The sequence below is a fragment of the Bubalus bubalis genome, chromosome 24 (assembly GCF_019923935.1).
Source record: "Bubalus bubalis isolate 160015118507 breed Murrah chromosome 24, NDDB_SH_1, whole genome shotgun sequence".
Lineage (NCBI taxonomy): Eukaryota > Metazoa > Chordata > Mammalia > Artiodactyla > Bovidae > Bubalus > Bubalus bubalis.
This window is the reverse complement of record NC_059180.1, coordinates 24,832,599-24,859,825: the sequence shown is the minus strand read 5'-3', so window position 1 is coordinate 24,859,825 and position 27,227 is coordinate 24,832,599. Positions and strand designations below refer to the sequence as shown.

Genomic DNA, 27,227 nt, shown 5'->3' with positions numbered 1-27,227 from the left:
TTGCATCTATGTTCATCAGTGATATTGGCCTGTAGTTTTCTTTTTCTTTTTCTTTTTTTTTTTTGTGGCATCTTTGTCATGTTTTGGTATTAGGGTGATGGTGACCTCATAGAATGAGTTTGAAAGTTTACCTTCCTCTGCAATTTTCTGAAAGAGTTTGAGCAGGATAGGTGTTAGTTCTCTAAATTTTTGGTAGAATTCAGCTGTGAAGCCATCTGGTCCTGGGCTTTTGTTTGTTGGAAGATTTCTGATTACAGTTTCAATTTCTGTGCTTGTGATGGGTCTGTTAAGATTTTCTATTTCTTCCTGGTTCAATTTTGGAAAGTTGTATTTTTCTAAGAATGTATCCATTTCTTCCAAGTTGTCCATTTTATTTGCATATAGTTGCTGATAATAGTCTCTTATGATCCTTTGTATTTCTGTGTTGTCTCTTGTGATCTCTCCATTTTCATTTCTAATTTTGTTGATTTGATTTTTCTCCCTTTGTTTCTTGATGAGTCTGGCTAATGGTTTGTCAATTTTATTTATCTTCTCAAAGAACCAGCTTTTGGTTTTGTTGATTTTTACTATGACATCTTTTGTTTCCTTTGCATTTATTTCTGCCCTAATTTTTAAGATTTCTTTCCTTCTACTAGCCCTGGGGTTCTTCATTTCTTCCTTTTCAAGTTGCTTTAGATTTAGGTTATTTATTTGACCTGTTTCTTGTTTCTTGAGGTAAGCCTGTATTGCTATGAACCTTCCCCTTAGTACTGCTTTTACAGTGTCCCATAGGTTTTGGGTTGTTGTGTTTTCTTTTTCATTCGTTTCTATGCATATTTTGATTTCTTTTTGATTTCTTCTGTGATTTGTTGGTTATTCAGCAGTGTATTGTTCCGCCTCCATATGTTGGGATTTTTAATAGTTTTTCTCCTGTAATTGACATCTAATCTTACTGCATTGTGGTCAGAAAAGATGCTTGGAATGATTTCTATTTTTTTGAATTTACCAAGGCTAGATTTATGGCCCAGGATGTGATCTATCCTGGAGAAGGTTCTGTGTACGCTTGAGAAAAAGGTGAAATTCATTATTTTGGGGTGAAATGTCCTATAGATATCAATTATATCTAACTCATCTATTGTATCAAGTTTGTGTTTCCTTGTTAATTTTCTGTTTAGTTGATCTATCCATAGGTGTGAGTGGGGTATTAAAGTCTCCCACTATTATTGTGTTATTGTTAATTTCCCCTTTCATACTTGTTAGCATTTGTCTTACATATTGTGGTGCTCCTATGTTGGGTGCATATATATTTATGATTGTTATATCTTCTTCTTGGATTGATCCTTTGATCATTATGTAGTGTCATCTTTGTCTCTTTTCACAGCCTTTGTTTTAAAGTCTATTTTATCTGATATGAGTATTGCTTTCTTTTGGTCTCTATTTGCATGGAATTTATTTTTCCAGCCCTTCACTTTCGGTCTGTATGTGCCCCTTGTTTCGAGGTGGGTCTCTTGTAGACAACATATATAGGGGTCTTGTTTTTGTATCCATTCAGCCAGTCTTTGTCTTTTGGTTGGGGCATTCAATCCATTTACATTTAAGGTAATTATTGATAAATATGATCCCGTTGCCATTTACTTTATTGTTTTGGGTTTGAGTTTATACACCCTTTCTGTGTTTTCTGTCTAGAGAAGATCCTTTAGCATTTGTTGGAGAGCTGGTTTGGTGGTGCTGAATTCTCTCAGCTTTTGCTTGTCTGTAAAGCTTTTGATTTCTCCTTCATATTTTAATGAGATCCTTGCTGGGTACAGTAATCTGGGCTGTAGGTTATTTTCTTTCATCACTTTAAGTATGTCCTGCCATTCCCTTCTGGCCTGAAGAGTTTCTATTGAAAGATCAGCTGTTATCCTTATGGGGATCCCCTTGTGTGTTATTTGTTGTTTTTCCCTTGCTGCTTTTAATATTTGTCCTTTGTGTTTGATCCTTGTTAATTTGATTAATATGTGTCTTGGGGTGTTTCACCTTGGGTTTATCCTGTTTGGGACTCTCTGGGTTTCTTGGACTTGGGTGATTATTTCCTTCCCGATTTTAGGGAAGTTTTCAACTATTATCTCCTCAAGTATTTTCTCGTAGTCTTTCTTTTTGTCTTCTTCTTCTGGGACTCCTATGATTCGAATATTGGGGTGTGTAACATTGTCCCAGAGGTCTCTGAGGTTGTCCTCATTTCTTTTAATTATTTTTTCTTTTTTCCTCTCTGTTTCATTTTTTTCTACTGTTCTATCTTCTACCTCACTTATCCTATCTTCTGCCTCCGTTATTCTCCTGTTGGTTCCCTCCAGAGTGTTTTTGATCTCATTTATTGCATTATTTATTATATATTGACTCTTTTTTATTTCTTCTAGGTCCTTGTTAAACCTTTCTTGCATCTTCTTGATCCTTGTCTCCAGGCTATTTATCTGTAACTCCAATTTGTTTTCAAGATTTTGGATCATTTTCACTATCATTATTCAGAATTCTTTATCTTGTAGATTCCCTATCTCTTCCTCTTTTGTTTGGTTTGGTGGGCATTTATCCTGTTCCTTTACCTGCTGGGTATTTCTCTGCCTTTTCATCTTGTTTATATTGCTGTGTTTGGGGTGGCCTTTCTATATTCTGGCAGTTGGTGGTTCCTCTTTATTGTGGTGGTTCCTCACTGTGGGTGGGGTTGGACAGGTGGCTTGTCAAGGTTTTCTGGTTAGGGAAGCTTGTGTCAGTGTTCTGGTGGGTGGAGCTGGATATCTTCTTTCTGGAGTGCAATGAAGTGTCCAGTAATAAGTTTTGAGATGTCAATGGGTTTGGTGTGACTTTGGTCAGCCTGTGTATTGAGGCTCAGGGTTATGTTCCTGTGTTGCTGGAGAATTTGCATGGTATGTCTTGCTCTGGAGCTTGTTGGCCCTTGGGTGGTACTTAGTTTCAGTGTAGGTATGGAAGCATTTGATGAGCTCCTATCGATTAATGTTCAGATTCAGGAGTTCTCTGGTGTTCTCAGGATTTGGACTTAAGCCTCCTCCCTCTGGTTTTCAGTCTTATTCTTACAGTAGCCTCAATACTTCTCCATCTATACAGCACTGATGATAAAACATCTAGGTTAATGATGAAAAGTTTCTCCACAGTGAGGGACACCCAGAGAGGTTCACAGAGTTACATGGAGAAGAGAAGAGGGAGGAGTGAGATAGAGGTGACCAGGAGGAAAAGAGGGGGAATCAAAAAGGGAGAGAGCAAGCTAGCCAGTAATCACTTCCCTATGTGCTCTCCACAGTCTGGATCCCTCACAGATGTTCAAGGAGTTACACAGAGAAGAGAAGAGGGAGGAAGGAGACAGAGGTAGCCAGGAGGATAAAAGGGAGAATCAAAAGGAGAGAGACAGATCGAGCCAGTAATCAGTTCCCTAAATGTTCTCCACAGCCTGGAACACCAAGTTGGGTAGAAAAGAAAGGGGGGAGGGGGGAGATAGAGGCGACCTGATGGAGAAAAAGGAGAGTCAAAAAGGGGAGAGAGCAATCAGGCCAGTGATCTTGCTCCCAAGTAAAAATCGGTACTGAAGATTGGGTTCTTAAAGGTACAAAGTTGATAACAAATACCAAAAAACAAAGAATAAAAATCTTGTGTAGAGCTTAGATTCTCAAAAATACAATATGAAAAACAAAAACAAGCAAACAAAAAACAAACAACAACAAAAACACAAAGTCACAGAAGTTATAAAATATATATATATAATATGAAGTTTGCTTTAAAAATAAAGTCTTTTTTTTTTGCAAGGTAATAGTAGGTTATAAAAATGAAAATTAAAGGAGTAATGGGGACTTAAAAATAACAAATAAAATAAAATAAAAAAATAAAATGATAATAGTAAAAGTATATCTAAGACTTTTTCTGGAGCTGTTGCTTACAATGTGGGGTCAGTTTATTTTCAGATAGTTCCCTGGTCCAGCTTGTACTTCTCATGGTCTATAGGCCCCTTCCTATGTAGTTGGTGCTAAGTACAGGGTTTTAATCTATTGCACCTGTCACTTCCAAAGCAGTTCCCTCTGCTTATTTTAGCTTCTTCTGTTTGCTGGTCTCTTCAGTGTCCTATTTCCGCCCTGACACAAGGGGTGCGGTGGTGGTCACTTTTTTTTAGGCTCGCTTGTTCAGTTGTGCTTTGGGGAGGGAAGAACACTGCAAACAAATATCACTGGTGTGTGTTCACAGTGATTCAGCCACACTGGGTTTGCCCCCACTCATGGAGTGTGTGCTTTCCCAGTCTACACTGCTCAGACTCTAGGTTGCTCTGCCAGGAACTGTCTGATGCGGGCCCTGGTTTGCATGCACTTCTCAGGTCTAAGCCACTCAGGTTCAGGTTCTCAGGTACTCCACAAAGGCGCAGACTTGGTTGGGCCTGCGTTTTGCGCCCATCCCAGGTCCAAGTAGGTTAGGTGACCAATTCCTTGGCATGCGTAGTCGTCCTCAGTTGAAGGCTGCGACTTATCCCCTCCCCCGTCTCAGATGCTTGGTTTTCTGGGTGTACAACGGGCGCGCCTTGTGTCTCTTCTGGGAAGCTGATCTCTGGCTGTGACCCTCCTGGCAGATGTGGACCATCCAGAATCCCAAGAAGTCTTGGTTAGCAATGAAGTCTGCTTGCAGTTTGGTATAGGATGCCTCTCTGGGGCCGCGATTGCCCCCTTCTGGCTCTGGCTGCCCTCACCTGCCTGCCTCTGGCGGGCGATGGGCCAGTCCACAGCCGGCTGGCTCTGCTCAGTCCTTTGTTCTGTGAGCATGCCTGGCGCTGGTTAGGGCTTTTCGCGGGATTGCAGGATAGCTATCCCACAGTCTGGATTGCTATCTCAAGCTAGTTCCCTCAGATTGCCCTCCGGGCATTCAGGCCCAGTCCTTATTGTAAGCAATGCCGCCCGCTCCTCCCTGTCCCTCCCCCGCTTGCTAGTGGGAGATGCAAGCGTCTGGGCTGTTGCACTACTGAGAGTTGCTGTTAGGCACGTAATCTGTGGGTTTTAATTATTTATTTGTTTTTCCTCCTGGTTATTTTGCCCTCTGAGATTTCAAGGCTTGCCACAGACCCGCTGGAGAGAGTGTTTCCTGGTGTTTGGAAACTTCTCTCTTTTTCAAGACTCCCTTCCCGGGACGAATCTCCGTCCCTACCTCTTTTGTCTCTCTTTTTATCTTTTATATTTTGTCCTACCTCCTTTCAAAGATAATGGGCTGTTTTTCTGGGTGCCTGGTGTCCTGTGCCGGCATTCAGAAGTTGTTCTGTGGAATTTGCTCGGCGCTCAAATGTTCTTTCAATGAATTTGTGGGGGAGAAAGTGGTCTCCCATCCTATTCCTCCACCATCTTAGGACCCCTACCTGCTCCTTTGTTGTAAATTAGTTATCCATATATGTATGGTTTTATTTCTGGGCTCTCATTTATGTTCCATTGATCTGTGTAACTGTCTTTCTGCCAACACCATGCTGTTTTGATTACTATAACTTTGTAATATAGCTTGAAATCAGCTTTGTTCATTTTTATCAGGATTGCTTTGGCTGTTTGGAGTCTTTTGTGATTCCATATAAATTTTAGAATTTTAAATTCTATTTCTGTGAAAAATGTCCTTGGAATTTTGATAAGGATCATATTGAATCTGTCTGCATAGGTAATATTGACATTTTAACCATGTTAATGCTTCCAATCCATAAGCATGAAAATCTGTCCATTTATTTGTTTATTATTCAATTTCTTTCAACAATCTCTTATAGTTTTTAGACTACAAGTCTTTTGCCTCTTTAGTTAAATTTATTCCAAGATATTTTATCCTTTTTGTTGTTATCTTAAATGGGATTGTTTTCTTAATTTCTCTTCCTGCTACCTAATTGTTTGCATGTAGAAATGCAATAGATTTTTGTATATTGATTTTGTACCCTGTAACTTTACTGGATTTATTTATTTTTTTATTTATTATTTTTAAATATTTTTTGTAGCATCTTCAGGATTTTCTATATATAAAATCATGCCATCCTCATATTGTAGCAGTTTTACTTCATTCTTTCCAATTTGAATGTCTTTTATTTCTTTTTCTTGCCTAGTTGCTTGGGTTAGAACTTCTAATACTATGTTGAATAAAAGTGGTGAGAAGGGGCATCCTTGTCTTGTTCTTGATTTTAGAAGGGGAGTGTTACTAATCCAAACTCAGGTTTTCTCACCAGATGCACAGCAAAACCAATCTACTGGCACTGGGTTGTGGCGAAGGAGAGTACAGTATTTATTGCAGGGTACCAAACAAGGGGAATGGGCAATGCTCAAAAGACCCAGACTCCCTGGGAAAGATTTATAGAGACAGTGTTAGAGGTGAAAGTCGCAGGGAACCTAAACAGCTCATAGACAATTTTCTGATTGGTAGATAGTGAGGGTGGTATTTCAGGAAGCTCCATCATCAGTTTTCCAACTCCAGCTGGTCTAGGGTCTATGAGTATAGGGCCAGTGGCTTTCACCTGGTGGGGATCTAGTTTTTACTACATTTAATATTAATTTTTTCTTAAAATTAACAAAAACCTTTACTTCCTTAAACACTCTGAAGGAAAAATATAGTCTCCCACTATAGGAAGTAAAAAATTTCTGAGTGTAGTATAGTATACATAAGATTTACCATTTTAACCAATTTTGTGTACAGTTCAGTGGCATTAAGTACACTTGCATTGTTTTGCAATCATCATTACCATTCATCTTTCTAAATTGAAACTCTGTATCCATTAACTCCCTATTCTTCCCTCTCCCAGCCTCTGGCAACCACTTTTCTACTTTCTGTCTCTATGACTGCTCTAAGAACCTCAGGTAAAAGTGGAGTCATATAGAATTTATCCTTTTGGTTTATTTCACTTGGCAGAATGTCCTCAAGTTTCATCTATATTGTAGCATGTGTCAGAACCTCCTCCCTTTTTAAAGTCTGAATAATATTCTTGCCAGGAAGTTTTAAAATCCAGAAATCTGACACCCTCACTTGTTGTCATAAAACCATCCAGACATTCATGAAATATTTTTAAACTGACCACATGAACAGAAATGTCACATGGTATGAAGAACTATTTGTAGTAAACCATTCTTGAGAGTTGTGATGATATAATCAGCATTATAAATAGGTTCTGATAGTTACTTCTTGACATTAAGCACTTCTGTAGAAGCAGACATTTTCTTCTTTCTTCTTTCAAAATACTACATTAATGGTTAGAAAGCCAGATTGTTTCAACATGCAAAACTGGAGTTTTTAAAAATCTATTTGGATATTGTGAATGAAATCTGGTCCTTTCATAGTCTCCTTTCTGAAGTGTGTTTGGTGATAAGCCAAACTACCACATCAATGGTGCCCTTCTGCTTATGAAATATTAGATGCAATAGGTACCAACTGATAGAGAAACCTGTTCTTTTGCGATGTTCATATGAGGTTCTCATGGGCCGTAACGACTGAAATTTCTTTAATGATTTAGGAGGCAGAGACCAGGTAAATCCACTGAATATTTATTCTGTCTAAATAAGCGCCTGGTGTCATGCCTTCTGCCCATTTGTTTTGTTTTATTCTGTCTAACTCAGCCTAGACACCAGCATGGCATGTAGTCTTCCCTTCCTCCCAACATCAATTCCCCCTCCACTGTGACAACTGAGAATCGCAGAGATCATCAATCATTAACATTATTTGATGAACAATACAATGCAAAGTTGCTCCAGCAGCTGCCTTTTGGCTTTGCAAAGTTAAAAAATCAGAGATCCTGCAAAGAACAATGAGAATCTGTGCAGTTATCCCTTTGTTAATGGTGAACTGACCTGGGGCAAATGAGGTGCCCCCAAAGAGAAACATCTTGGTGTAAACAAAGCATACAAAATCTAGAGTTGTACAGGGTCCCCCTTCCCCTCTGGCTTGAGACAGCTTGGGTGCAATTCATTCAGGAACATGGACACTTAAGTATTGCATTCCCCTGGCTACAGGGGTTAGTTCGTGATAAGCAGGGGAGGGCCAGTCACACTGAGTGAAACTCCATTCTGGGATTCTACTAGGAGTTGTTGCGACAGAGCAGCTTGATAGCCTGCTAAGAGACTAGGCTATCAACAACCATCTCACCACTGTGTGAAGAGCCTTCAGGAGAAGTGACCGCAGAGGCAAGCAGAGCTGAGAGACCAAGGAAGGGGCCTGAGTCTGGATGAGGATGTGGCTGAAGCATCTAGATTCATCTGTGCCACTGAATCCTCTCCCAGATGGATTTTTCTGTCACAGCTAAAGTCCTTACAATTACAATTTTCAACATAAAATTTCTAGACTGTTGATTACTTGTACATGAAAGAGGTTATTAGCACAAAATAAAAATCTGGGTTCACTTGTGCAGAGTAACCATCCCAATTGTCCCAGGGAAAGACTGGCCTGTATCAACTGGAGACTTGACTAGAGAGGGGACACTTACCTCAAGGAAAACCTATCTATTTTTTTTATTGTATAAGTAATACTTATACAATGCTATTGTGTAATGCTATTGTGGAAAAAGATAAACTTTTAAAAATTATGATTCATTCATCCTTTTAGAATTTTTCCTGTCCATATAAAAAGATTTTTAAAAAACCCCCAAAAAGCTGTGCTGATAAACAGTTTTGTGCCTGCTCTCTTCCTTTTAAAACATTTTGGGAATATCTTTGTCATTGCACCAAGTTCTATTGCATACATTTAAATGACTCTGTGATAGTCCTTTCTGTAAATGCACCAAACCATGATTTAACCATAGTTGTTTGGACATTCTAGTTTTCTCTCATTTATAAGATATATTGTGAAAAGCATCCTTGCTCATATGTCTTTGCATACATATCTGATTTTCTGTGTAAGAATAATTACTTGAAGTGGAATAGATGGCTCCAAAAGTAAGCACCTTCTTTAGGAGCTTTGATTATTATTGCTAAATTATTCTCCAGAGAGGTTAGAGTTTTATTAGCCTCTAGACCTACTTTCAGGCAGCAACAATGTATGCAAGTGTGCACTAAGTATAGGTTTTGATGGCAGAGTGGAGAGAGGAAGAAGAAAGATATTGGGAGCATGAAGCACTCCTGAGAAGGATAACGTTGCATGGCTATTGTACTGGAAGAAAATATTTTAAAATCATATATCTGATAAGGAATTAATATTTAGAATGTATAGAGAACTCACAAAACTCAACAACAGCAACAACCAAAAGAACAACCTGATTCAAAAATGGGCAAACAACTTGAATGGACTTTTCTCCAAAGAAGATATATGAATGGCCAACAGGTACATGAAAATATTCTCAACATCACTAATCATTAGAGAAATGCAAATCAAAACCACAGTGAAAAGCAATAGCACACTCATTAGGATGGCCATTATTAGAAAAATGGAAAACAATAAATGTTGGCAAGGATATAGAGAAACTGGGATCCTGTGCACTATTGGTGGGAATTTAAGATGGTACAGTCATTATGAAAAAAGAGTATGAAGGCTCAAAAAACTAAAAATAGAATTACCATGCTGCTAAAGTCGCTTCAGTCGTGTCCGACTCTGTGCGACCCCATAGACGGCAGCCCACCAGACTCCCCCATCCCTGGGATTCTCCAGGCAAGAACACTGGAGTGGGTTGCCATTTCCTTCTCCAATGCATGAAAGTGAAAAAGTGAAAGTGAAGTCGCTCAGTCGTGTCCCACTCTTCGCGATCACATGGACTGCAGCCTACCAGGTTCCTCCATCCATGGGATTTTCCAGGCAAGAGTACTGGAGTGGGGTGCCATCACCTTCTCCTAGAATTACCATATAACCCAGCAATTCCATTTCCAGGTATGTATCCAAAAGAATTGAAAGCAAGATCTTTTTTATTAATTTATTTATTTTTAATTGGAGGATCAGTTCAGTTCAGTCGCTCAGTTGTGTCCGACTCTTTGTGACCCCATGAACTGCAGCATGCCAGGCCTCTCTGTCCATCACCAACTTCCGGAGTTCATCCAAACTTATGTCCATCGAGTCGGTGATGCCATCCAGCCATCTCATCTTCTGTCTTCCCCTTCTCCTCCTGCCCCCAATCCCTCCCAGCATCAGAGTCTTTTCCAATGAGTCAACTCTTCACATGAGGTGGCCAAAGTATTGGAGTTTCAGCTTTAGCATCAGTCCTTCCAAAGAACACCCAGGACTGATCTCCTTTAGAATGGACTGGTTGGATCTCCTTGCAGTCCAAGGGACTCTCAAGAGTCTTCTCCAACACCACAATTCAAAAGCATCAATTCTTTGGTGCTCAACTTTCTTCACAGTCCAACTTTCACATCCATACATGACCACTGGAAAAACCATAGCCTTGACCAAATGGACCTTTGTTGGCAAAGTAATGTCTCTGCTTTTCAATATGCTATCTAGGTTGGTCATAACTTCCCTTCCAAGGAGTAAGCATCTTTTAATTTCATGGCTGCAATCACCATCTGCAGTGATTTTGGAGCCCAGAAAAATAGTCTGACACTGTTTCCACTGTTTCCTCATCTATTTGCCATGAAGTGATGGGACCAGATGCCATGATCTTCGTTTTCTGAATGTTGAGCTTTAAGCCAACTTTTTCACTCTCCTCTTTCACTTTCATCAAGAGGCTTTTTAGTTCCTCTTCACTTTCTGCCATAAGGGTGGTGTCATCTGCATATCTGAGGTTATTGATATTTCTCCGGGCAATCTTGATTCCAGCTTGTGCTTCTTCCAGTCCAGCGTTTCTCATGATGTACTCTGCATTTAAGTTAAATAAGCAGGGTGACAATATACAGCCTTGATGTACTCCTTTTCCTATTTGGAACCAGTCTGTTGTTCCATGTCCAGTTCTAACTGTTGCTTCCTGATCTGCATATAGGTTTCTCAAGAAGCAGGTCAGGTGGTCTGGTATTCCCATCTCTTTCAGAATTTTCCACAGTCTATTGTGATCCACACAGTCAAAGGCTTTGGCATAGTCAATAAAGCAGAAATAGATGTTTTTCTGGAACTCTCTTGCTTTTTCCATGATCCAGCAGATGTTGGCAATTTGATCTCTGGTTCCTCTGCCTTTTCTAAAACCAGCTTGAACTTCTGGAAGTTCATGGTTCATATATTGCTGAAGCCTAGCTTGGAGAATTTTGAGCATTACTTTACTAGCATGTGAGATGAGTGTTGGTTTCTGCCATATATCAACATGAATCAGCACTGGTATATATATGTCCCCTCCCTATGGAGCCTCTCTCCCACCTCCCATTCCATTCCACCCCTCTAGGCTGTCACAGAGCACTAGGTTTGAGCTCCCTGCATCCTACAGAAAATGCCCACTGGCTACCTATTATACATATGGTAATGTATATGTTTCAGTGTTGAAAGCAAGGTTTTGAAGTCACATTTGTACACCCAGGTTTGTAGCATTATTCACAGTTGCTAAAATGTGGAAGCGATGCAAGTGCCCATTGGTGGGTAAATGAATAAGCAAAATGTGGTACTATACTTACAATGGAATGTTACTCAGACTTAAAAAGGAAGGAAGTTGTGATATATGCTACAACACGGCTGAGCCTTGAGGACGTTATACTGAGTGAAATCAGCCAGTCACAAAAGGACAAATACTGTATGATTCCACTTATATGAGGTGGTTAGAAATCATAAAGACAGAAAATATGATGATAACTGCCAAGAAGGACGGGTGAATGGAAAGTTATTGTTTAGTGAGTACAGAGTTTAAGTTTTACAAGATGAAAGGATTATGAGGCTGATGGTGGTGATGGTTGCATAATATTATGTGGTATTTAATATCACTTCACTGTACACTTAAAAATGGTTAAGATGGTAAATGTTATGTAATATATATTTTACCATAGTAAAGAAAAGGAAACAAACAAATGAAAGATATGGCCGTTCCAGGGTGTTTTAATTTGATTTTTCTTGACTTTTTCCCCTAAGGAAACACTTCTTTCTTAGGTCATTCAGTTTAGTTCAGTTCAGTTGCTCAGTCGTGTCTGACTCTGTGACCCCATGAATCACAGCACGCCAGGCCTCCCTGTCCATCACCAACTCCCAGAGTTCACTCAGACTCATGTCCATCGAGTCAGTGATGCCATCCAGCCATCTCATCCTCTGTCGTCCCCTTCTCCTCCTGCCCCCAATCCCTCCCAGCATGAGTCTTTTCCAATGAGTCAACTCTTTGCATGAGGTGGCCAAAGTACTGGAGTTTCAGCTTTAGCATCATTCCTTCCAATTAGAGATGACCTAATGGAGAAGGCAGTGGCAACCCACTCCAGTACTCTTGATTGGAAAATCCCATGGATGGAGGAGCCTCGTAGGGTGCAGTTCATGGGGTCGCTAGGAGTCGGGCACAACTGAGCGACTTCACTTTCACTTTTCACTTTCATGTATTGGAGAAGGAAATGGCAACCCACTCCAGTATTCTTGCCTGGAGTATCCCAGAGACAGAGGAGCCTAGTGGGCTGCCATCTATGGGGTCGCACAGAGTTGGACATGACTGAAGTGACTTAGCAGCAATAGCAGCAGCATATAGTTAGATAGAAAATGAATGATGAAAACAGCCGAAGATAAAACCAAACAACTATGAAAAGGCTTTTCAAAGACGTCAAAGGAATGGTTTTGTAGTTCCTCCTATATTTTTCTGCAGAAATTCCAACTTGAGTCTCTGTACTTGAAGGAAGAGAAAATTTTCTCCACTCCAGACAGCTGGCTGGGCTATTAAGCACGACAACCTTTTTTTGAAAGATCACTTGAAGTTCTCATTATTAATCCTAACTTTTTTATTCTTGAATGTTATGGATGAATGGAAGGACTTGATTTATCTTTCAGTGTAAAACATGCCCTATGGCAACTTGTTAAAAATGTGAGCTCTCCTGGTATGTCTTGTCAGATTATTAATAACTCTGTGTAGGTTATTTAACTTCTGGGCCACAATTTCCTGTCTGCCAAATGATAATAATAATATCTCCTGCTTATGAAGATTGAATCAGATAATTTGTCCACATAAGGGAGGTTTGCATGGTGCCAGGTACATAATAAATACACAACCAATATTAGCTGTTGTTGTCATTGGTGATGGTGGTTCTGTTTTCCTTATTAGAGAATCATTCAGAAAAGCTAGCTTGTGGCTTCCTTGTAGCTCCTCAGGGAGCTACGTGCTCCTGGCTCAGGGCCTTTGCACTTGCTGTGTATTCGTTGCATCAACAGCTGTCAATCACATTACCCTCCCTGCCTCATTCAGGGTTCTTCTTGGATGTCTCTCCCCATCACCATTTCCCAGATACCACCCCATCATCACTCTGCAGCCTCTTCCTATGCTTTATTTCCTGCTGATCACTTACCAACTATGACATTGTGTTGGATATTCACTTGTCTACTGCCTGTCACCTTGACTAGAATGTGAGTTCCAGGAAGGTAAAAGTTGCTTGACTTATTCATCCTGTATCCCAAGCCCCTAGAACACTGTCTAGAACATATATTAGGCACTTCATAAGTATTTTAGTGACTAACTGAATCCCTTAAATGATCTCTCTAACCAGGATATCTGAAAACAAAGAGCAGCAAACTGGATTATTCTATTTTATAAGCCCTTCTGAGGGGCTTAAACAGGCATTTAAATGTGGACTTTTGAGGGAGTTGCTTGTGTATCAGAATCCTTGAACTCAAAAGCTTGCTTCTTATCAATAATTTCCCAGAGGTTATACTTGAGAAAAATGTATTCATTTTATCATTGACCTTCATGAACTAGCCCTTCACTAGGCCTTGTAATGTGAAGAAATGAAGTTTGCTATGAGAAATTATTGCAATAAAGAGCTCATGATCTGAGCCACAGTCAGCTCCAGGTCTTGTTTTTGCTAATTGTATAGGGCTTCTCCATCTTCAGCTGCAAAGAATATAATCAATATGATTTCGGTATTGACTATCTGGTGATGTCTATGTGCAGAGTCGTCTCTTGTGTTGTTGGAAGAGGGTGTTTGCTATGACTAGTGTATTCTCTTGGCAAAACTCTGTTAGCCTTTGCCCTGCTTCACTTTGTAGTCCAAGACCAAACTTGCCTGGTTCTCCAGGTTTCTCTTGACTTCTTACCTTTTCATTCTAATCCCCTATAATGAAGAGAACATCTTTTTTTTTGGTGTTAGTTCTAGAAAGTCTTGTAGGTCTTCATAGAACCAGTCAACTTCAGCTTCTTCAGCATTAGTGGTTGGGACATAGACTTGGATTACTGTGATATTGAATGGTTTGCCTTGGAAATGAATAGAGATCTTTCAGTCATTTTTGAGATTGCACCCAAGTACTGCATTTTGGACTCTTTTGTTGGCTATGAGGGCTATTGCATTTCTTCTAAGGAATTATTGCCCACAGTAGTAGATAAAAAGATAATCTGAATTAATTTTCCCACTCCAGTCCATTTTAATTTAGATTCCTAAAATATCGATATTCATTCTTGCCATCTTTTGCTTGACCATGTCCAATTTACCTTGATTCATGGATCTAACATTCTATGTTCTTATGTAATATTGTTCTTTACAGCATCAGATTTACTTTCACCATCAAGAACATCCACAACCAAATATTGTTTCCATTTTGGCCCAGCCTCTTCATTCTTTCTGGAGCATATTGGGCACCTACTGACCTGGGGGGCTCATCTTCTGGTGTCATATCTTTTTGCCTTTTCATACTGTTCATGGGGTTCTCAAGGCAAGAATACTGGAGTGGTTTGCCATTTCCTTCTCCAGTGGACAACGTTTTATCAGAACTCTCCTCTATGACCCATCTGTCTTCAGTGGCCCTGCAAGGCATGGCTCATAGCTTCACTGAGTTACACAAGGCTGTGATCCATGTGATCATTTTGGTTAGGTTTTGGTCATTGTGTTTTTCATTCTGGAGTCTGTGGGATTGTGATCCTTGCTTCTTCTGTTTTCTGATGGATGAAGATAAGAGGCTTGTGCAAGCTTCCTAATGGGAAGGACTGGCTGTGGGGACAACTAGGTCTTGTTCTGGTGGAAAGGACCATGCTTAGTAAATCTTTAATTCAATTTTCTGTTGATGGGTGGAGCTTTGATCTCTCCCTGTTAGCCATAGTCAGCAAAACCAAGACCTGGAGCTGACTGTGATTCAGATCTTGAGCTCCTTATTACAAAATTCAGGCTTAAATTGAAGCCTGTGGTCTAGAATGGTCTAGACCACTAGACCATTCAGGTATGACCCAAATCAAATCTCTTATTATATAGTGGAAGTGATGAACAGATTTAAGGAATTAGATCTGGTAGACAGAGTGCCTGAAGGACTATGGACAGAGGCTGGTAACATTGTATAGGAGATGGTGACCAAAACCATCTCCAAGAAAAAGAAATGCAAGAAGGAAAAGTGGTTGTCTGAGGAGGGCTTCTCAGCTCCTCCAAATAGCTGAGAAAAGAAGAGAGGCAAAAAGCAAAGGAGAAAGAGAAAGATACACCCAACTGAATGCAGAGTTCCAGAGGATAGCAAGGAGATATAAGAAAGCTTTCTTAAGTGAAAAATGCAAATTAAAAAAAGAGAGGAAAACAATAGAATGGGAAAGACTAAAGATCTCTTCAAGAAAATTAGAGATACCAAGGGAATATTTCATGCAAAGATGGGCACAATAAATGACAAAAATGGCAAGGACCCAACAGAAGCAGAAGAACTTAAGAAGAGGTGGCAAGAATACGCAGAAGAGCTATACACAAAAGGTCTTAGTGACCCGAATAACCACAATGGTGTGGTCACTTACCTAGAGCCAGACACCCTGGAATGTGAAGTCAAGTAGGCCTTAGGAAGCATTACTATGAACAAAGCTAATGGAGGTGACAGAATTTCAGCTGAGCTATTGCAAATCCTAAAAGATGATGCTGTTAAAATACTACACTCAATATGCCAGCAAATTTGGAAAACTCAACAGTGGGCACAGGTCTGGAAAAGGTCAGTTTTCATTCCAATCCCAAAGACAAGCAATGCCAAATAATGTTCAAACAAGGAGTACATCAGGCTGTATATTGTCATCCTGCTTATTTAACTTATATGCAGAGTATATCATGATATGCTGTCTGGATGAATCACAAGCTGAAATCAAGACCCTGATGCTGGAAAAGATTGAGGGCTGAAAGAGAAGGGGGCAACAGAGAAAGAGATGGTTGGATGGCTTCATTGATTCAAAGGACATGAGTCTGAGTAAACTTCTTGAGATAGGGAAGGACAGAGAAGCCTGTGTGCTGCAGTCCATGGGGTCGCAAAGAGTTGGATACAACAATGAGAAATTATGATCCCCAAGCAGGCTTTTTATTTTATTTATTTTAGTTGAAAATTTTATTCTGGCTGCTCTGGGTCTTTGTTGCTGCTCACGGGCTTTCTTTAGCTGCAGTGAGCGAGGGTTACTCTCTAGTTGTGGTGTGTGAGCTTCTCATTGCAGCGGCTTCTCTTGTTGTGGAGCACAGGCTTTAAAACACACTGGCTCAGTAGTCATAGCACACAAGCTTAGCTTCCCCATGGCAAGTGGAATCTTCCTGGAGCGGGGATCGAACCCATGTACCTTGCATTAGAAGGCAGATCCTTAACTACTGGACCACCAGGGAAGTCCCCCAAGCAGGCTTTTTAAAGGAGAGCATCAGCTGAAGTTATGTTCTGTGCTTAGTTGCTAAGACGTGACCGACTCTTTGTGACTCCATGGACTGTAGTCCACCAGACTCCTCTGTCCATGGGATTTTCCTGCATTGTCAGGCAGATTCTTTACCACTGAACCTCAGGGAAGCCCAGTGAAGGCATACTGACAGTGAAAGTTACTCAGTCATGTCTGACTCTTTGCAACCCCATGGACTATACAGTCCATGGAATTCTTCAGGCCAGAATACTGGAGTAGGTAGCCATTCCCTTCTCCAGGGGATCTTTCCAACCCAGGGATTGAACCCAGGTCTCCCACACTGCAGGCAGATTCTTTACCATCTGTACCAGAAAGCCCGAAGGCATACTGGGCATGTCTAATTCATCTGAGAATTGACAGAAAAGATTTTCTTCATTAGGAATTTCCCTTCTAGTTGCTGATATCTGCTGGCAGGTGAGCAGACTTTGCCAGGAAAAGTCAGACATTGTTTTTACAAAAGGAATGCTAGAAATGGGGCATTGCATCAGATTATCACCAGTTCCCCCTCTTGATGGTGCACAGTCACTTCCAGTTATCCTCAGAGGGGTTGGCTGTGCCCTTTGTGATTTGATGAGAGCTCCCAGGGCTCCCCTAGTGGGAGCTTCCATGTGGAAAGATCTGTCTTCTCTTTGGAATGTTCTTGTTTGTTGGCTCATGAATCCAGTTTCAGTCCATTTTTTATTGCCACATTACCAAGCAAAACACTCAATCCCCAAGAATCTTTTTGTTAGGCCATCCTAGAGTAATTGTGAAACCCACATATTTGAAATTGATTTTTAACATTTTCTAACATGTGGGAAATGTTTATAGGCTTTTAGGGAAGCTGAGACCACCTATACAAGTTCCACTGAACAGGTAGAATAAAACTCCTGATCTTCTCAATGATGTAGAAGTCCTGGTTTTGGCTGGGGATTCAGACATTAGGCCTGGGACACTCTAAGCGGAATGCTCCCAAGGACGGCTGGTGCCAACTCTTCTGCCATTCTACTCAGATAGAGACCTTATGTCTTCCATTGCATGCAACTTCATTTGTTCATTCTTTCATTTGACAAACGTGTTGAGGGCTCTCTACTTGCCAAGAACTGGAGACACAGAATCCATCCATTTCTGGAGGAACCTGGAGACAGCTATACCAAGGAGAAAGATAATAATATTAAGAGTAGCCAAATCTAATATTTTTGGTCACTTGCTATATGCCAGGCACTGTGCTAGCATTTCACAAACAACATCTCCTTTATGCCTTATGCTGATTGTATAAAATAGGCAGGAATGTACTTCTATGATCATATATATATATATATATATATAAACCAACCAAGGCCTAAAATCCTGTAGTGATTTGGCCAACATACAGTGATAAGTGACAGAGTCTGACTGTCCTCAGAATCCCATCTCTCCTTTTTTTTCTTTTTAAAAACTATTACTACCAGCAATATCTGAGAGTTTCCATTGCTCCATGTCCTGATCTATTGATCTTGATATGGTCAGTCTTTTTAATTTTAGCCGTTTTAGTGCATGTATAGTGGTATTGCATTGTGTGTGTGTGTGTGTGTGTGTGTGTGTGTTTCAGTCAAGCTTACTGAGATATATATATATTACATACAATAAAATTTACCCTCTTCAGTGTTGTTGTTCAGTTACTAAGTCATGTCCAGCTCTTTGTGACCCCATGGATTGTAGCACACTGGGCTCCTCTGTCCCCTGCTATCTCCCAGAGTTGGCCCATATTTATGTCCGTTGAGTCAGTGGTGCTATCTAACGATCTCATCCGCTGCCATCTCAATCTTTTACCTTCAATCTTTCGCAGCAACAGGGTTTTTTTTTCCAGTGAGTTAGCTCTTCACATCAGGTAGCAAAAGGATTGGCGCTTCAGCTTTAACAACAGTCCTTCCAGTGAAAATTCAGGGTTGATTTCCTTTAAATTGACTGGATGTATATAGTCTCTCAATTTTGCCAAATCCATACAGCCTAATTTCTCCCACAATCAAGATACAGAAATGTCATCCCCCAAATTCCTGCACGCTTCCCTTTGTAGTTAACCTCTGCTTCCCTTACCAGGGCCTGGCACTCACTGATCTATTTACCCCTATGGTTCTGCCTTTCCAGAATGGCATACAAATGGAACCATAAAGTGTGTAGCCCTTGAGTCTGACTTCTGTCACTTGGTCTGATGCATTTAAAGGTCTTCCATGTGGTTGCATGTATCAGCAGCCCCTTCCTGTTTATTACTGTGCAGTATTCCATCAGGAGGGAGGCCTTCACCTGATGATGAGTAAACACATGTGAGTAACATGAGACTGGCTTCGTTATACCTATGGATTGCAGTGGTCTCAAGCTCACTATGCATCAAAGTCATCTGTGAAAAGATTTCGTTTAAAAATTCTAATACTCAGGGCCTCATTCTCTGAGATTCTTGTTCCATTGGCCATGGTGAGAACAGGAGATGGGCATTTGTTTAAAGCACCCAGGTCTAGACCCACTGATGAACTGGAATCATCTTTGCTACCTATTAGTTGAATGGTCCAGGACAAGCCACTGAACTCAGAATCTCAATTTCTTTTTCTTTAAGTCGAGAATAATAGTAGCTGCCCAGTCTATTTCACTAGGTTATCAGAAAGATCAAAATGATTTTTAGTGGCAATGCTAGAGAAAGTGTTCTGTGAACTGTAGATGCATAAATATGGATGTCATTACATATCAGTGTCTTTCCTCTTGGAAAAATACCAGAAGTTCTAGTTCTGAAACAAATGAGAGGTTTTAAAGACCAAAGCGAAAGAGCAGGCTTTCTCTGCCACTTCTGTGTGTGCCTCAGATGATTGCTTGATGTGTGAGAGTAAGTGTAATGCCAACACACAGGAGAGAAGACTGGGATAAATACACTTCTTCTTGAGACTGTGGTGATGTTGGCAGAACTGGGTACCACTGTAGACCACGAATCCTTGGCTGGATAGGTTAAGTCAGTGTGTTTGCAGAAAGTAAACACTGATGTAACTGGAAGGACAGGCAAGCAGATATGTGTTGCCAAGGATACAATTACAGAGCAGCTCATGATCCAGTCCTTCCCTCAAGGCAAGTGAGAGGAGGTCTGCTTCTCAGAGAAGGGCCCCTTGTCCCTGGCAAACATCATATGAAGCAAGAATCCTGTTACAAACACATCTGACCACCTTTGAAAATATTGCAAGGAGTGGCATGTCACCTCTGGTACAGAAAAAAAATGGCCATCTTTGGATGAAAAATTCTTTTATTGGTATTTTTATTGTAAAAGGGCCAATACTCCTTGTAAGAAAAAGTGAAGCCATATAGAAATAATGTCTTAGTTCAGGCTGCTCTAGCAACACCACAGACTGAGTGGCTTAAACAACAAACATTTATTTTCCACAGTTCTGGAGGTTGAGAGGTTCAAGATCAAGCTGCTGGCAGATGCAGAGTCTGCTAAGAGCCCTCCTCTAGGCTTACAGATGGCTGCCTTCTCACTGTGTCCCCCCGTGGCAGAGAAAAAACAAGCACTTCATGGTGAGTGCAGCCATGAAATTAAAAGACGCTTACTCCTTGGAAGGAACGTTAGGACCAAGCTAGATAGCATATTCCAAAGCAGAGACATTACTTTGCCAACAAAGGTCCATCTAGTCAAGGCTATGGTTTTTCATGTGGTCATGTATGGACGTGAGAGTTGGACTGTGAAGAAGGCTGAGCACCGAAGAATTGATGCTTTTGAACTGTGGTGTTGAAGAGACTCTTGAGAGTCTCTTGGACTGCAAGGAGATCCAACCAGTCCATCCTAAAGGAGATCAGCCCTGGGTGTTCTTTGGAAGGAATGATGCTAAAGCTGAAACTCCAATACTTTGGCTACCTCATGCGAAAAGTTGACTCTTTGGAAAAGACCCTGATGCTGGGAGGGACTGGGGGCAGAAGGAGAAGAGGACGACAGAGGATGAGATGGCTGGATGGCATCACTGACTCGATGGACATGAGTCTGAGTGAACTCTGGGAGTTGGTGATGGACAGGCAGGCCTGGCGTGCTACGATTCATGGGGTTCGAAGAGTCGGACACGACTGAGCGACTGAACTGAACTGAATCACACCATGAGAACCCCACCCTTGTGACGTCATCTAACCTTAATCACCTCCCAAAGGCTCCGTCCCCTAATACCATCATGTTGGGAACTAGGACTTCAATACAGGAACTTTGGAGGGACATAAACATTCAGTCTATAACAAATAATTTAAAATAAAATGTGAAATCTCATGTCCTGTCCTACTCTAAACCTGTTTCCCAGATGAAACCACTGTTGACAGTTTCATGTGTGTATTTTCAGTGTTTTTCCACTATGTATGTGAACATTTCTGTATATTTATTGCACTTTTTACAAATATGGTATATTTTTATAAATATGGGCTCACACTTCACAGCCTGCATCCGGACCTTTCATTTAGCATCGAGGCTAGCTTTCCACAGGAGCACAGGTAGATCTTGGCAGAGCATTTGTGTTTCAAAGAAAACACATTTCTAATGTAATTTGCAGGTAAGAATTTGGTCAAACATTTCTCATTCAAAATACTCCCAATTCAAAGTGTTCTGAGGTGGCAGGACTGAAGAAAACTTTCGGGTTAGTGTTGGTTTTTATTTCCTCAGCAAGTCCCAACAATGAGTGATCTAAGGACCAGCTTCTTTTTTCCTTCTGCTCTCGTGAGTGTTGGCTTCCCCAGATTGTTGGTCAGCTTTGTAGCTTTGCTGACTTCCTCTTCCTCCTCTCCAGAAGGGGGTCTCCTGGTGCAGCTGTTCTGGGGGTGGGGGGCATTTCCTCCCTTTGTGTGTGTTGCTAGCTGTCTCCCTGGCCTCCCTCTGGGGACAACGGCCCAACCAGGTGAGCAAGTGTCGTTTAAAGCAGCACTTCCGTTCTCAGGCAGGGGCGGGTTGTCATTTCTGGATGGCTTCAGATGTGGCCCAGGTGAAGAGGGATGGCACCTGGCACAGAGACAAGGCTGACACCTCGGGGTGAGTCACATGCTCCTCATGACGGATGTGCTGCTTGGAGCTCCCATTCAAGACAATTAAAAAAAACTACTTGGCAAATTTTTGAACTACTCCTGAAAGCAATCTAGCATAAGCAAGCAGGCTCTACAGTGAGATCAATTCACTCACTGATATTTGTTCACTCTTGTTTATTGAGCACCTATGATGTAGAAGACGGGCACTGGTCCAGATGCTGGACATGTTGTAGGGAATAAGACCAAGACCCTATCCTCCTTCCAGGAGGCACTCAAATGGCACTCCTGCCATTGACTATAAACAGAAATATATGTATATATATGTGTGTGTATGTGTGTGTGTGCACGCGCGTGTGCACTTGTGTGTGCTTGTTGTTTTAAACCACTCGGTTTCAGGGTTCATTTTCATTTATTATGCACAATGGAAACTAACCCAATAATTCAGGTTGCTGTGGAGAAAGCAGATTGTAGGAGGTTGAAAGTAGAAGCAGGAACACTTATCCTTGCTGCTCAAAGTGTGGTCCTTGGACCAGTGGTATCATCTTCACGTGGCAACTGGTTGGAAACGCAGAATTTGGGCCCCACCCCAGACCTCCTGAATCAGAATCTGTATCTTCACAAGACTCCCAGGTGAGTCTTACACGTCAACGTTGGCAAAGCAGTGCAGTAGGTGATGGCCTGGGCATATGGAGTGCTGTGATGTGGGTTTGAATCCTGGCTTATCAACCCTGTGACCTTCAGTCAATTCTTAATTTTCCCAAGCCTCAATTTCCTTTCCTGTAAAATGGGGATAATAATAGTGCTGCCCTCATAATGTTGTATGCTGCTGCTAAGTCACTTCAGTCGTGTCCGACTCTGTGTGACCCCGTAGACGGCAGCCCACCAGGCTCCCCCGTCCCTGCGATTCTCCAGGCAAGAACACTGGAGTGGGTTGCCATTTCCTTCTCCAATGCATGAAAGTGAAAAGTGAAAGTGAAGTCGCTCAGTCATGTCTGACTCCTAGCAACCCCATGGACTGCAGCCTTCCAGGCTCCTCTGTCCATAGGATTTTCCAGGCAAGAGTACTGGAGTGGGGTGCCATTGCGTGAGGATGTAAATGAGATGGTACATGTCAACCACTTTGCACAGTGCCTGATGAACTGTTAGGTCTTTATTGACCTGATGAGATCCATGCATTTTCTTCCCTAAGATTATGTTCCTGGTCACGGCCTGACGCTTTTCCTTAATTTTTAAAAAATTCTCTTTCAACGAAAATCCTGTTTTTCAAAATGTCCTTGAGCTCATCAGAAAGGCCTTTGTCTGTGCCCAGTGTGATTCCAGCCACATCCCAGAATGAAGGCGCCTGGTTTCCAGCATCAGTTCCAGGCCCAGTTCTCAGGGCAATTTTCAGGGCCACCCAGCAGGCCAAAATAGGCCACAGCACTATAAATAGGGAGTCTGGGCTGCTCAGAGCCTAGCTTCCCAGGCCAGGCCCTTCCCCTTCCCCCCTGCCTGGGCCTGTAGTTGTTTAAATATACTCTGGATTTTATCAGCAAGGGGATTCTCCTTAATATGCCCCGTAAATGCTTTGCCAACTTGCCAGACTATCTGCAAAGCCCCTCTTTTTATTTGCTCACAGCATATCCCAAATATGTGATGAAAGCTGATAAACCCAATTCCTAGGATTTTTGTGAGGAATAGATGAAAAGGCTGCATTTAACAGGACTGGTTACATAATCTGCAGGGCCCTTTGTTCAAAGTTATTATGAATTTCCAGATGGCAACAGCGGAGCCTTAGAACAAGTGTGAAGCCCCTCGAAGTGCGATGTGACGGTAGTGCAGGGGAGTGCCCAGGAGCCAGCCCTGCCCCGAGGCACCCAGTACCCTGCGGGCAGTCAGGACCGGCCACATTCCCCACTTTCCGAGAGACTTTTGCTTTAAAGGGCTGACTGAGTTCCCTTCAAGGCAAAGTTTAGGGGTAAATTGCACAGTGGCTACTTAGTCCCAGTGACTTAAAATCCTAGCAGTTGATTATCTTTCGTGATTCTGTGGGTCAGCCGTGTGGTTCCTCTGCTGGTTTCTCCTTGGCTCACTCACTGCATTCAGTCAGTGTGTTTGATGGTGGACACCGCGTTCAGGAGCCTCAGCTGCAGGGTATCCATGCTGGGCTGCGGGTTCAGCTTCCTCTGCATCCCCTTTAGCAGGGGTTCTTCCCTGGAAGGCCTCTCGGCTGCCCTAGAAGGTCCAGGGTGGTCTCATGCATGTGTTTGGGATGTTGGTGCCGCTCTTGGCTAGGGCACTTTAGTTCTCCTCCATGTGGCCTAAGTTAGCCAGACCAGCTTCTTTGCATCATGGAACATGCTAAGAGGGCAGAAAATGGGAGCTTCAGGCCTTCTTGAGACTGAGACTCTGGAATTGGCACAGCAGCACTCCAGTTCCCTGCTATTGGTCAAAACAAGTCACAAGGCTCACCCAGATTCAAGAGTGGGGGGAATAGACTCCTCACTTAATAAGGAGAGTGGCAAGTTTTCAAAGGGGCAGGGACCCTTTGAACTGGGGCACTGGGGGCACAGTGCAACGATTCTCAAACATTAGCCTGCATCAGAATTACCTGGAAGGCTTGTTAACACATGGCGTGCTGGGCCTCAAGCCCAGAGTCCCTGAGTCAGTAAGATTGGAGTGGGACATTTCAAACGAGTCCTCAAATGATGCTGATGCTGTTGGTTAGGGATAGTACTTTGAGAGCCACTTGTGCAGGGGAGCAGTGGTCCTCAACCTTGGCTGCACGTTAGAGGCATCTGGGCAGCATAAATGTCAGATCTGGGTGTTGATAGGAAAGAGATCAAAGCTTTGTGTAATAATGTGGTCCATAGCATAGCAAACTATGCTGTAATTTTACCCTATAAATCATTGGAAGGTTCATCAAATACCTTAAGTGCTTTTGCAACTTACTCATTCCCTGATTATTTGAGTAAACAAGTACCAAGAAAAGTTGGATGAACTTTATCTCAACCGTCATCAACGAGCTGTTGGGGGAAATTCCATTTTTCCAAGTATGTACTGTGATATGGCTTTATTATTAAAGGGACTTGATTTAAAAGATATAGGTGTGGCTTCCTGAGAGAAGGACTTTCTAGAACTGCACTGAAAAGGATTATCCTGCAAAAAGCAGCTGCTATTCATGAGTCACACAGATCCCGCCTCCTGACCACACACTGAGAGGCTGAACTGTCCTTCCTGACTCTGATTTTAAGGACTTGCAGTGATCAACGTGGCATTGTGTGAGTAAGAACTGAGACTAAGTTGTACGGTCTTGTAACATTAAGTTCATTCTTCACCTTCTCTTCCATTAGAGTGGGTTTCACAAACTTTTTGAATCATTAGATCACCTGGGGTCCTTACTAAATATATTCATGTTTTTTTCCACCTCACAGGGACTGAATCAGAACCTACAGGGCAACAACCTGTGTAGTTAAAGAAATGATCTTAAAACAATAATATTTATGAACTACATAGAAGAAGTAATTAGGGGGCTATATTAAAACATGCCCACTCAAGGATAAGAGCAGCGATGGGCAAACCATAGCCTGTGGACCAAATCTGGCCCCTTTTCTATTTTTATAAAGTTTTATTGAAACAGTCATGCCCATGTTTTTAAAACAAGTTGGCTATGGCTGCTTTTGTGTATAATGGCAGAGTTGAGTCACTAGGAAAGAGACTATATTGTCCATAAGCCCAAAAATATTTACTATCTGACCTTTAACCAAAAAAAGTCGACTGATCTTCAGATAAAAGACATGACCTCAGACCTGAGCAAACTTGGAACTGGAACTAGGGCCCTCAGTGATTATGAACTCATATAAAAAAATAAACCAACAAGGAAGGAGATAATCAGTAAATACAGCCAACTGGAGAATCCAGGCCCCCGTGAGTGGCCATTTGAAACATGAAATAATATGTTTAAGACGATTATAGAGAGCTACAAAATTATTTTTAAAAGAATGTAAACTTTGCTGAAAGAACAGGGCTATAAGGAAAAAAAGGGAAAAAAGATCAGGTTTGAAAAAGAATTAAGTACCTCCTGTAGAAATAAAAATAATTTAGTGAATTGCCAGTCAGAATGGCTGTGATCCAAAAGTCTACAAGCAATAAATGCTGGAGAGGATGTGAAGAAAAGGGAACCCTCTTACACTGTTGGTGGGAATGCAAACTAGTACAGCCACGATGGAGAACAGTGTGGAGATTCCTTAAAAAACTGGAAATAGAACTGTCATACGACCTAGCAATCCCACTGCTGGGCATACACACCGAGGAAACCAGAATTGAAAGAGACACATGTACCCCAATGTTCATCGCAGCACTGTTTATAATAGCCAGGACATGGAAGCAACCTAGATGTCCATCAGCAGATGAATGGATAAGAAAGCTGTGGTACATATACACAATGGAGTATTACTCAGCCATTAAAAAGAACACATTTGAATCAGTTCTAATGAGATGGATGAAACTGGAACCGATAATACAGAGTGAAGTAAGCCAGAAAGAAAAACACCTATACAGTATACTAATGCATATATATGGAATTTAGAAAGATGGTAATGACAACCCTGTATGCGAGACAGCAAAAGAGACACAGATGTATAGAACAGTTTTTTGGATTCTGTGAGAGAGGGAGGGGGGTGATGATTTGGGAGAATGGCATTGAAACATATATAGTATCATATATGAAACGAATTGCCAGTCCAGGTTCGATGCAGGATACAGGATGCTTGGGGCTGGTGCACTGGGATGACCCAGAGGGATGGTATGGGGAGGGAGGAGGGAGGGGGCTTCAGGATAGGGAACACGTGTACACCCATGGCGGATTCATGTTGAAGTATGGCAAAACTAATACAATATTGTAAAGTAATTAGCCTCTAATTAAAATAAATAAATTTAAATTAAAAAAAAGAAAATAATTTAGTGAATGAGCTAAAGCAGTGCCTCTCAAACTTCAGTGAGCATCAGAATCACCTGGAGTGTTTGTTAAAACACTGATTTCTGGGCCCCCATTGCTAATTCAATTCTGACTTCATAGGTCTCAGGTGGAGCCCATGAATTAACATTTCTAACAAATCCTAGGTGATGCTGATGTTGCTGATCCATGAGCCGTATTTTGGGTATGAGTTAAGTAGCAGATAAACACAGCTGGAAGAGTAATTAGTAAGCTGGGGGATAGATCTGGGAGACAGAATGTAGCAGAGAGAGAGGGGTGGGAAATGTGGAAAAGCATTGAGACAGAGATAGAGTGAGAAAAGGTTCAACATAGGTCTAATAGAAGTTTCAGAGGGTGACAATAGAATGAATGGAAAGAGGCCACATTCTGAGTTGAGATACTGAGTGAGAATATTACAAAGTTGAAGGAAAGTGAATCTTGGACTGGATAGAAAGTGACAAAACCACATCAAAATGTTTCATGGTGCAACTAGAATACCAAAAGCAAAGAAGCCTTAAAGCTATCTTGAAGGAAGAATTACCTACGAAGGAAAAACAATGATGCTGAGACTTCTAATCAGCAGTAGTATGTGCCAGAAGACAGTGGAGTGTATTATCATCTAATCCTAAAGGAAAGTAACATTCAACC

The 27,227-nt window shown here is 41.5% G+C and overlaps 1 protein-coding gene across 6 annotated transcripts in view; it reads left to right on the top strand.

Annotated features, from left to right (window-relative positions):
• Positions 1-27,227, top strand: part of IQCK (IQ motif containing K) — a 152,823-nt gene that overhangs the window by 78,486 nt on the left and 47,110 nt on the right. Inside the window, exon 8 of one of the 6 annotated variants that reach the window (XM_025275257.3) lies at positions 20,018-20,234. The exons of the other annotated variants lie outside the window; for them this stretch is intronic. Coding sequence (XP_025131042.3) covers positions 20,018-20,086 — 69 coding nt within the window. The 3' untranslated portion in view covers positions 20,087-20,234. Of the gene's footprint in view, positions 1-20,017; positions 20,235-27,227 lie in introns of those variants that run through there. 6 annotated transcript variants of the gene reach the window in all.